General features: G+C 35.2%; 1 protein-coding gene across 1 annotated transcript in view; it reads left to right on the top strand.

The window, feature by feature from the left end:
• Nucleotides 1-2,560: 2,560 nt before the first annotated feature.
• LOC116290907 (uncharacterized) overlaps nt 2,561-12,515 on the top strand; it is a 29,217-nt gene continuing 19,262 nt past the window's right edge. Inside the window, exons 1-7 of the mRNA XM_089032163.1 lie at nt 2,561-2,661; nt 7,712-8,069; nt 8,321-8,459; nt 8,759-8,856; nt 11,606-11,767; nt 11,882-11,939; nt 12,070-12,391. Of these exons, the coding sequence (XP_088888289.1) occupies nt 2,609-2,661; nt 7,712-8,069; nt 8,321-8,459; nt 8,759-8,856; nt 11,606-11,767; nt 11,882-11,939; nt 12,070-12,391 (1,190 nt within the window). The 5' untranslated portion in view covers nt 2,561-2,608. The remainder of the gene's footprint in view (nt 2,662-7,711; nt 8,070-8,320; nt 8,460-8,758; nt 8,857-11,605; nt 11,768-11,881; nt 11,940-12,069; nt 12,392-12,515) is intronic.

Below are 12,515 nucleotides of genomic sequence, written 5' to 3'. Positions count from 1 at the left end.
GGTCAGGAGAAAAAAGAAGAAAGAAAGAAATATATATATATTAAAAAAAAAAAAAAAAAGGAAAAAAACTAAACTTAAACTAAATTGGCTAAAACTAAGAGGTTTCTTGTGTAAATTCCTTTTAGATATTCTTGAGCAGACTCTGTTCTTTGTTCTTTCCATCCTTTATTAAGTTTCTAATGCTTTTTCCCCCTATGCGATTAATCAGGCTAATATTTAGTCTATTTAGTCTTTTTCTACAAACACACACTCTGAAAGCAATTCTGAAAGCTGGGAATTTTATTTGATGAAAAAAAAAAGTATTGTACATTGAGTGATAAAATGCGATGAAATTCAACGAAAACACTAAATTCAATCAAGTGCTCTTCATCCTGCTGGATAATATCAGTCTATGATCAATGAGATGTCCAACAGTTTAAAACACTCTCTACAAACAAACTCTTGTAAAAAAATCTATTTTTCATTGAAGCCTTACGTAGCTGTGCCTTATTCAGTAAAATAATCCGACCTCGAGGGAATCATTAGGGACGAGAATTCAGGACTTCGAGAATTCGAGTAGGACCTGGTCGACGTAGATAAACAGTTTCAATCAATAATATGTCGAAAACAGGACGAGTGATCACGAAAATAGTCAGTAGCTGTAGACGAGAACGCCTATGTCGCCGCGAAAATATATCGAAGAAACATCGGACAACGTCGCTTTTCGTCGTCGTTGATTCCGTTTAGTACTAGTCTTGTGATTAAATATATTGTTGATTTCTCGTTTAACTCCGAATACAGTATTATACCAAAAGCCGGTAAGTTGTTGACTGACTTACGGACGGACTTACGCTCTTCATGGCATAATAAGTACGCTTCCAAAAAAAGGCAGTATAACACAAATAAAGTTGGTGAGGTTTTGTTACATATGCCTTGCATGTTTTATGCATGCTGCATCTTACAGCTGAGTTGACCCTCAGAACAAACTCACGGTCAACCAATCAGAATTGAGGTATTGGAAAAAATTGCCCATACATTTGGAATATTTGCTCTTTTCGGTCTTTTTCCTCTCTTTCCAATACAAAAGGCTGTTCTTTAAAGTTAAGGTATATAGCACAAGTAAACTGCGTCACAAAACATCCTAAATGACCCGTAAATCTTCTGTTCTTTCAGTAACTAATAGTTAGCGTGTTTTCGAGGCTACGAAACCTAAGAAACCATAAGAAGCGAATGTATAGGCCAACAGATAGTATGAGCTTATAAAATCAGAAAAAAATACGGTTCTAAATTTTAACAAATTCCTATTAATTATATACCAAAATATTCAGGAAAGCCCGGGGTTTTCAAATCCACTTCTGTTTTTTTGACTGGTTCTGTTTTATATCAAGGAGAGACGATTTTCTAGCTTGACCCCGGTTGTGTCATGCATTTTCTCTTCTAAAATACGTCCAATAGCGTACATTGAACTAAAAAAGTACGTTATTTTTTTTCAATAGAATTCAATCTAAACCATATAATACAGTCCGTGAATAGTTGAATTAACTGAATCCACTTCTGTTTTTTGCCTAGATAGTCATTATTTTGAGAAAAGATCCTAAAACCTTGTTTTTGTATGGGCTCACATGAGGGGGCGTGAGCTTGAAATCGTAGCTGACCAAATGTTAACAGATTTTTTCTGATGTTCAACATTTTATTTTCATTAGCATTTGTCATGGTTCTGCCAAGAGAGACATTCATTAAATTGATCGTAAACGCTAGTCGAATTCATGACGGAATTCCATTTTAACCGATTTAAGTCCCAGCTCAGAAAATGTTAAGCAAAACTAGTCAACCCATAATTCCTTTCGGCGAACGATATATCTTGTATGTTACTTACTAACAATCGGGAGAAAACTAAATACCTTGAGACCTATAGACAACCAAGGACTGCCCAATTCAACTTTTCTTCTCCAACCCCCCTCCCCGTAGCAATATTGAATGGACGAATGCTCATGTGCCACCAATCGTTAGGGAATAAAAAAATTGATAGCGTGGAAGATGGTTTATTTTTCTGGTAACAAATTTCATAGCAAACTGTTACAAAATGAAGGGAATAAAAAATTTGATAGCGTGGAAGATGGTTTATTTTTCTGGTAACAAATTTCATAGCAAACTGTTACAAAATGAATCCATGTGCTTACAAATTATTGGTCTCGTTATTTTTTTTCGCCGATTGAAGCTTTAAATGTATCAAAACCATATGTAAATGATCTCACGACAGATGAAGAATTCATGCAGGAAAAACGTGAAGACTAAGTTTGGTAAAATTTTATACTGTTGTGACCGGCTGATTGAAAATGCCATGTTGCCTCAGGCTTGAAAATCCTCAATAGAATGATTAAGAGTATACAAAGCCTTGTTTTGTTACTGAATATCGGCTATAACCTTTCTTGACCTGATTAGTTTTTTTCCTCTCTCTATTGTTCAATTGCTCACTATTGGAGAATACGTGTACGAGGTAGTCGCTGGTCTGCTTCTTCTGGAAACAAGAAACGCACCATTTGGTAATTAAAAAAAAAAAAAAACTCAAGCGACACGGTTCTTTTGATTCGGCTAGGGTCTTTAAGATTATTGATTATCAAGCCCAAAAATGAAGATTTGGTTGCTGTTGGTGGTATTGAGTTTTGCATTGCTTGATTCATGGTAGGTTTGCATGTGGTAGCAAAAAGATGACTGAAGATGATTTTTTCTTCTTTTCCTTCATGAATTACTCTTAAATATCTTTGTTTTTCGTATTTCTCTTCCCTTTTTTTTCTCGGTTTTATAATGTTCTTTTTCTTTCCTTTTGTAATAGTTACTGTTTTCTCGTTTTCATTCTTTTTCTCAAAAATTATGTTCTTTTCGTGAATTTCTGTGTCTTTAAAAGTTATAAAATATTACAAAATGTCAGACCGGCAACATTGTAAAAATGGATTGGTTGAATCAACCCTGAAAAAAGTTTTAAAAAGTGGATCTGTGGTAATCAATTGGTAAAGGTTGTAATGACCATTTATCAATTGGTAGTTTTTTATGGCGGTAAAATAAACCATTAATAAATGGTTGCTATAACCAATTCACGATGATAAAATACACCATAAATAATTGGTTATATAACCAATCTATAGTATCTTCTACATAATAGGTTATTTTAACCTATATAGAATTGTACCATGGGTGGGTCTGTGGTAATCAATTTCAAATGGTTATAAACTGTGCGGTTGTTTCAACAATTGTTGATTGGTTAAAAGCAAATGGTAGAAATAAGCATTTCTCGAATGTTCAAAATAACAATTATTAATACATCAAACCCACTGTTGTATCAACTATTGTGAATTGGTTAAACGCAATACTCCGTTTTACAGTTCCATTCAGTGACCAAGAATAATAGTCAATTAGTTCCTAGGCGAGGCTGGAGTTTCCGCGCATAGGAAAACCACAGTTTATCACGCGCGGTAACTCCAGCCTCGGCTAGGAACTATTATTCGTGGTCACTGAATGGAACTGTAAAATGGAGTATTGATATAGATAGAAATAAATAAATATTGTTAAATTAACAATAGTTAATACATTAAAAAGAGTTTTTTTCAATAATGAGCAATAATGGCAAAAAGCGCCAAAATCTAGACTTTCGTATGAGTTTTGATCCCAATTTAATCCCAGGTTAACACCCAAAACCTTTTTTAAACAGTTAGAAACTGATGTACTATGATAAAATGCCTGTTTGAAGCGGTATTTTCAATTGCACAAAGATGTTTGATTGCATTTGAGTTAGAATGTTACTTTTTCATTTTTAGAAAATATATAGTAAATAAGCAAATGAAGGCCTAAACCTCATTTTCGAATACAATTTTTGCTTTGGGTTAACACTTTGATTCCACTTTCACCGAATAACAAGATTTTAGCCTTGTACAACAGCCTTTCTTCAAGAAAATAGTAAATCTTGAACCATATGGCTAAATTAAAAAACAAATTTTTTTTTGGAAGGCAGTTATCCAAAGAAATTGCAGTATTCAGTACCATTAGAAATTTTAACTGAGAACCATGATAAAACTACGACTTCAAAAGACAATGTTCCTTAGACTATCAGCTTGCTTTAATAGAATAGTATCTAGCAATAAACGTGGGTTAAAGGTGGCATTAGCAATTCTGCTGGAGGGCAATTCCAGACCACTATAAAGCCTTCAGCTGCTAGGCGAGCATATTGATTGAACATTCACAACATTTCCACTTGAAATATGCCGGGGTGATGTTGACTAGATTTATGCATCCTGAAGCAGAAGAGAGAAAATCATTTCTTTGGAGGTGTGGCCAGATTCATCGGGTCTTAAGGTTTATTTTATCATTTTTTCAATCCACCTTCAACAAATACGTTTCTATGCCACCATTATACTGCAAATCGTCGGAAAAAATAAAATAAATTTTCCTTTTCCACATGCAGTTATTAACCTTGTGGTTTTTTAACTATTTTTTGCTCTATATTTGTCTTTATCCGGCTCTTTGTTTGTTTGTTGTTGTTGCTGTTTTTTTTTTTTTTTTTTTTTTTTTTTTTTTTTGCATAATTCCTTTTCTGGTCCGCCTCGGCAGTTTTGTTTTAAAAGGAATGACATAAAGTTTCCTTCTTTCAATCTCAAAAAAGTCTACATCAACTTTTATCTTACCAAATACTAATGCGCCAAGACAAAAGTGCTGACATGATTAGAACCAATCTCGTACCCAGAGCCTGCGTTTCTTCTGGACTGCGGCGAAGAACGAGGGCTCTGGCATAATCCATTTTTTGAGCCGACCAGGATTTCTTGGACTTCAGGTATAAGTAGCACACACGTTAAAAGACTTGCCAAAAATAAAAATAAAAATTTTTAAATATAATAAAACTTCCGGAAAATTGCGCATGCGCAAAAATGGGTTATGCCAGACCCCTCTTTCTTCGCCGCAGGCCAGAAGAAACGCAGGCTCTTGGTACGATATTGGATTAGAACATAGCCAGACATGGTCCTGCGCAGTAGGTACACTAGACCTTTAAAGACAAGCTTATGAATAAATACAGAAAATATATAGGTATACTCACAGGTTTTGTAGTTTTTTCTCGATGCTCAAGATCTTAAACTTCTAATATGCATGCATGTCATTTTGAAAGACACGATATGGAATTGTCATATATATAACTGTTGTTTCGTAGAAATAAATACAATTAAGAGCATTGTTTAAGTGTCATTCTTGATTGGTTATTTATGGTGGTAAAATACACCATTAGTAGTTGGCTTACTGTAACCAATTTATGTTGGAATTTATGTTTTCTGTTGGAATTTGATTGTAAATAACTAAAACTAAATTTCTTGCTATTTATATCTATTCATATTGTAATTATTTGGGGGGGGGGGGGGGGTATTTGTTGTAAATTGTCCTGTAATAAATTAAAAATTAAAAAAAACAAAAGGTGGTAAAATACACCATTAATAGTTGGTTATTATAACCAATTTATGGTAGTTTCAACAACACCATAATAGGTTATTTCAACCTATTTAGAATTGTACCATGGGTGGTGAATCAATTTAGAACGGTCAAACTTTCTCATTTCAACCATTGTTAAATGGTTAAAAGCAAATGGTCGAAATAACCATTTCTCGAATGGTTAAATTAATGATAATTAATACATCAAACCAACCATGCTATATTGTTTCAACCATTGTTAATTGGTTAAACGCAAATGGTAGAAATAACTATTTCTCGAAGGGTTAAATTAACAATAATTGATGCATCAAACCAAAAATGGATAACTCAAAAAAAAAAAATCTAAATTCTTTTCTGAAAGGCAGTTAAGCAAAGAAATTACAATTATTTTCAGTACCACTAGGAATTTTAACTGAGAACCAACATAGAACTATAACTGACAATGTTTCTTAGGCTAGCAACTTGTATTAATAAAATAATAGGATAGCTAGCTATAAAAGTGGTCAGTTTAAGGGATACTCCTAAATTAGGTAGGGGATATTCCTAAATGAGGTAGAGGATATTACTAAATCAGGTAGAGGATACTCCTAAATCAGGTAGAGGATACTCCTAAATCAGGTAGAGGATACTCCTAAATCAGGTAGAGGATACTCCTAAATCAGGTAGAGGATACTCCTAAATTAGGTAGAGGATACTCCTAAATCAGGTAGAGGATACTCCTAAATCAGGTATAGGATACTCCTAAATCAGGTAGAGGATACTCCTAAATCAGGTAGAGGATACTCCTAAATCAGGTTAGGGATACTTCAAAATTAGTTTGATGAATACTCCTAGAGATACCCGTTAAAGTGTTTTGTCTATCGGCGGCACAGAATTCGAATTAAAGATTCTCTTCGTATAGTACCTAGGAAATTTGCTAATGATTACAGACTGCCGTTCACGGATTAAATGCCTGGCAAGATTTTTAAGTTTTTGACGATTTCTTAACGTAAACTTAAACGGATTTTAATAGATTGAAAGTTACAACGCTCTAGCCGAAATGTTCTAGCCGAAGCATCAACAGACCAACTTTCAAGGTTCACCATAATTCCCGCGTGTTTCTTTTCGGAGCGAATCAGAATAATTACTAATTTACTTTGTTAATGCATATTTACTATTTCAAAACGCACTCAACAAAATTACTTTATTCTGATTGGACAAGGAGTGCAATTAAATCGAAAAACGACAAGCCCGATAAATACTTTCTCAATTTTTTTATTCAACTGAGTTTAATACTTCAAATTTTTAAGCGTTTCATTTATGTTACTGCTGCTCGAAATTTGTAACGATTTTTTTTCGAATTAGAGTAAAGGCTACTTATTCACGAAAATATCAGTTTTTCTGCTGATCAAAATATCACCTCTCCCAAAATACGGCTTTATATCTCAAATACGCATAAATAAATTTTGGTCGCATTTGATATTTTCCTATTTGGCTCCAAAAGAACGTGTTTACAAAATATTGAGCTTAAATACGTAAAGCTGTACTTATTACGAAAAAACCAAAAACCGTTTTTCTGCCCTGTCATATATGACCGTTTAAATGTAATCACACTTAATGAGTGGCGACCAATGATACACTTACAGCTTGCCGTACCTCCGGTACCCCCGTAAATTGAGCCATTCGTTGTTAGCAAACCTTCATGACTGTGATGGAATAGACCTCCTTGGCTCTGGAGCGATCGAGCCTAATGTTGTTCCATTTCAGACCACGTGTCATTCCCTTGAGAATAATATTCTTTCTTTGAGTTGTATCCATTATTCATGTGTCTTCTCATCTGCAACCGAGCGCAAACCTTAAACAAAGAAATTATACTCTAGGGAATGACAGGTGATCTGAAATGGGAAAACAATATGTAAGAGCCGAGGAGGTCTATTCAAATCCATTGGGCTGCGCCCCCTCCACCGTTAACAACTTAACAAAAGTTAAGTATCATTTTAATTAACCCAACTGCATAATAATAATCCCGTAACTATTCCCTCTGCGTTTTAAATTCTCAAAGCCCATTTTTCAAAGCAACGGTATTTATGACGGCTTCAGTTACACAAAAGCCATATTTCTTTTATTTTTGTGGTCTGTAAGGCACACTTGCGTGAAAAAAAAAAAAAAAAATCCGGGACTTCCGGTTAGGATTTTTCTCGAATTAAATTCTTTTGTCGAGCATACGAAGTAAGAAATAAAGAATATTGCCTTCAAGCATATGATTTTTCCTTTCTCTTGTTTTCAGCTGCCAAGCTGGATTGTGTCCAATATCCCTGCCCCAAAATGTCCCGTGGTATTCGCCATGCAAATCGTTCCGTGGTACTTTCCTGTTTAACCAACGAGTACACTATGGGATCGAGAAACCAACCGAATCGATGCCATTTGCTCGTCTCAAGCATGGGATTGTTAGTCTCACAGCTATACTAATCAAAGATCCATTCCTGAAGTTCCATGCAGATAAATGGCGGGGGCTCGCTGTGTTTAACGAAGCAGCGAGATCTTCGTACATGTTATCGAAAGTCTTTGCTCCAACAATTCCGACCATGAATGAGTTCTCGTCTATTGCAGAGCATTTTAAAAGAAAACCGAAGCTTCTTTTACATGTAAGTTTTTTTATTTATTTTGGGGGTGAGGGGCACAAAACCGTATTAAATTAGGCAAATGATGTACGATAACATCTACCTATTAAATTCGTCCTGAATCCATAATAACGGAAATAAAGTTACACTTAAATTTGGTCAATACTATCGACATGTATAGAAACTGACCTTTTTAAATGCAATAAATTTAGAATATTGATTTGTTTGATTTGAAGCAGTTGACTAAGATGTCTTTCGTTCGGTTTGATACTCAGGGCTACGCAAAGATACCATCCGATCAAGAGCCATTTGACAAATCCAAGACTGATTGGATGTCAGATCAACATTTTGCTGATCAAAGACTGGCTGGAACTAATCCAATGAATCTAAATAAGATAACTTTCTCTGGTGAAAGTAATACCTTTATCATCATAATGTATTTTGTCAAATTTCAGAAAACCTTGCATTAGCGGGCCGTCTAATTAAGTCAAGGCACGGCCAACTATAACGGCTAACTTACCGGGTTTAGTAGGCTGGGGTTTGCTGCATGAGAGAGGAGACAACCAAATAACCCAAAACAAATCCTCGAATCGAGGAAGAGAAAAACAAGGGCATGAAAATTGGAATAAGAATTTTTTTGGGACATTATGGTATACTAGCAGTAAAATATGAATTATATTGATTTTAAGAGACATTTTATTTTTTCTATATAGTGGGAGTAAACTGGAATGAATTGAAATCAACATTGAACGAAAAGTTTGAATGGGAGAGCGTTGTCTCAAAAGCATTGAATGGAATGCCCTTTGACACGGTAAGGAAACGTCGAAAGCGTTCAATATTTCTAAAAGGCAATGCTGATAACGTGCGCACTAAAATCGGTTGGTTTAGCAAGAAAATATATAAGTCTAGTGAAAATACGCAGGTGATAATAGAAAATCTCGCGCGCTGATTGGTCATGGAACTCACACTATCACACGATAATCACCTCGAGCGAAAATCCAAAATGGCGGCCTGCTGCTTTGTTGCTGTTACCGGAAAGAAAATGCCTTTTGTCTTCTTTTTTTCTTAATCTTTTTTTGAAAGAATCACCTGTGTATTTATACTAAAACAATTATTTGCCTCAGGCTTAGTGGTTATTGGGGAATATTTACCTCGCCGCTCGAAGACTCGCGTATCGGTAAATTTTCCCCGATAATCACTTCGCCTTCGGCGAATAATTGTTAATTAGGCACTGCCTAAATGTGGAGCTCCCAAAAAGGCACAGGAAACCCAATTTAGATAAAACTTGCAGGTGAAAATTAAAATCGGTGCAAAAAAAAAAAAAAAAAAAAAAAAAAAAGGCGAAAAAAATTACTACAGATAATTTAATAAAATATAGTAAAATATAGTGAAATTTACTTTGTTTTTTTTTTTAAAAAAATTCCAAATTTAGGAGATTTCTAGAACTTTTTAAGGACCAATCAGCACTCGTCGATCAAAGAAGGGGTTAAAAAAGTAGAGCAAATTACAAAATAAGCTTAATTTAACTTCTTTTCCACTTCTTTTACATAACAATTTTTGGTTATCCACATGAAGAGTTTTATCTTTTTATATGAAACGTATTCTCTCCCCAATAAAAATTAAACACATAAATGGAAGCAGCAAAATTAATTAAACAAATATTTGGTAGCATTAAAGAGAAGAAAGTAAGCTCGCGATTACTCGCCTAAACTAGACAAATTTTCGAGACCCTGCAGCGACAACCAGATGTGTTACTTAAAATAAAAATAATTTTCTGATTCTAATTCTACATTAAAATATTTTCATTATTTTCATATGAGCATAAACCATTTTTCGAGAATCTTATAAACTAATCTTACTGGATTTTGAGATTTCATTTTACCAGTTTTTATCTGCTCTAATGTGTGAACGAGATATGAAAATCAAGAACGATAAAAATTTTCGAAAAATAAAGTTGATATTCAGTTAATTAAACTTAATAAAAACCGAGATAAATTTATTAATGCAAATTATGTATTCCATTTTATATTTTCATGTATGTTTAAAAAGATTTTCTATATATACAAATATTAAAACTATTAAGTAAAAGTCTTCTTTGCTTTGCCGATGGGAAGAGAACGAAACTGTTTTTCATGTACGTACTAAATATGCTACTGCGATAGTTGGTTAAAAACAATCAAATTATTGAAGATTTATAAGCTAAATAAAGCGCGAATATAGTTTGTAATATGTACTGTTTTTATATTTTATCGAGCATTATAATAAATTACCTATAAAAATATGAAACGTTTTGCGCTGAGAAAGTCTTTGATAAATTGTCGATTTGATGAAAAAAACTGCTTTTCACAAAAGTAAAAATATTATACAACTGCTCTCTAAAAAACACACACCTGAATTCTTGAACAATAGTTCTACATCCATCTTTAACTAGATATTTTTTTCTGTTGTTGTTCTTAAATTTGTCCTAAAGCGTTGTTTTCTGTGCCTTTGAGAGCCGGGTTTGTTAGTATACAGTCCTTTGACTAAATAAACGTTGTCGTTAGATCGGCTTCATCCCTACGCGCCTAGACCGAAAAGGATCATAAGAATAGTTACTAGCTGCCGCATATGTTATCTAACACATCTTGAGCTCGCTTTTTTGGTACCCATTTAATTTGCTGAAACCATGCCTCGAGCATAGGGCGAAAATGTAAACTGGCGAGCAGTTTGGATGACACAATATCCGGGTAATTTACCCGTTTTCCTTTTCGGTCTAGGTGCGTAGGGATGATCCGATCAACGACAACGTTTAGTCAAAGGACTGTATTTGTTTTGGCATCAAGCGCGATCCCTGGGTTGTGTAATTGGACGTACGTATACGGACGAAAGTTACGTAGTAGTCAGGCCATGAAAACTCAACTCTATGGGCCTTTGGCCTGCGCTGGAGCTCTGCTAAAAACAAATTGGGTGGGGGTTCTCTATGTCTTAAGTTACGCCCATTGATCGAAAGACAGCCAAATGTTCATTTGCAACAACCATTACCTAACCCTTACCTTCCGTAAGTAGGTGGTCGTAGGCTGCCCTTAAATGGTTTTATTTAAATCTAGTAGTATTATGTATGCTTTATCAATCACGAGACGACCGGCTTCGTTATATAACAATGTATATTTTTTTATCACTAAATTCTATCGCCCCGTAGTACATAAGACATTTTGAGTATAAGCCTATGTAGTTGAAAAATTATCCCGCCCCGCGCGGGAGCTCTGCTAAAAACAAATTGGCTGGGGGTGAGGGGGGGGGGGGGGGTATATAAGCTGCTACGCCCTTGCATATAATAACTAAGTATAACTTAAAGCAAGTGCCTACGAAAGAGGTGCCTGGCGAACGCTTAATGAAGGATATCCACCGAGTAGAGGTTTATTTTACAATTAAGCGGGACCGTGCAATCAGCTGTCCGTTCAAAGCAGATTAGAGTATCCGCTTAATAAGAAACGGCTTAAGATAGGTATTATTATCCTATGAGGCCTTTTGGGCCTCTGAGTCCCGATGTCTCTATTACGATCGACTTTGATATATTGCAGGCCATCGAAGAAGGACACCTTTATGTCCTACACCACCCTTATGGCGATGACTTGATGACGCTGGCCGATGAGGTAGACAAGGATCCTAAAAGAAAGATGTGGAAATTCATGTCTCCGATTGCTCTCTTTGCATCCGTACCATCCAAGGATTCTTCCTCTGAGGCAAGACTGCTGCCTGTTGCAATTCAAATAGACCATTAACAGAGTATGAAAAACCTTTCGAACTAAAATTACCTTTAGAGATTATTTCTTAGATTGATGATCATACTCTATCAGCAAATCTGGCAAAATTACTATGAATTAGTAATATCATTGACAGGAATGGTCTTGGCTTGTTAGAACGCTTCATGCTACAGTATATCAATCATAAGGATGCAATGGTTTTTGTCCGTATTATGTGCGGTGCATGATGTTAAAATGCATGAATCTATTGAAACAACTTGTTTGCTAACGGTTTTTTTTAGGTTCTCCTGTCTATACCCCAAACGACGGTGACTTGTGGACCTTAGCCAAACTCAATGTTCAGCTCACAGACTTGGAGGTCAGTCAGATTGTAGAACATCTTAGCAAAGTTCACTTCATAGCCGAAGGATTGTGTGTAAGTGTGGAGAGACAGTTATCTTATCAGCACCCACTCTACGTCATCATGAGGTACCACTGCCGCGGAGTGCTCGTGGCCAACACATATGGTGGACCAGTTCTGTTGGCTGATAATCTAAAGCTTGATAGTTTATTCCCTTATGGTTATAAGGGAGCCAACGAACTTGTAGCCAAGACTGCGAAGAGGTAACATAGAACCCAAAATGTCATTAATCGGGAGGGGAAGATGGAAGTTTGCATTTAAATAATTATACTATTCATTGTTCGCCCATTGTTTTCCTAATTATTTAAGCGGTTGGAGGCATCAACA

The sequence above is a fragment of the Actinia tenebrosa genome, unplaced genomic scaffold, assembly GCF_029948245.1.
Source record: "Actinia tenebrosa isolate PJP-AT-01 unplaced genomic scaffold, QUT_ActTen_1.0 PGA_scaffold1__47_contigs__length_23844297, whole genome shotgun sequence".
NCBI lineage: Eukaryota > Metazoa > Cnidaria > Anthozoa > Actiniaria > Actiniidae > Actinia > Actinia tenebrosa.
This window is presented reverse-complemented; position numbering and strand designations above follow the sequence as displayed.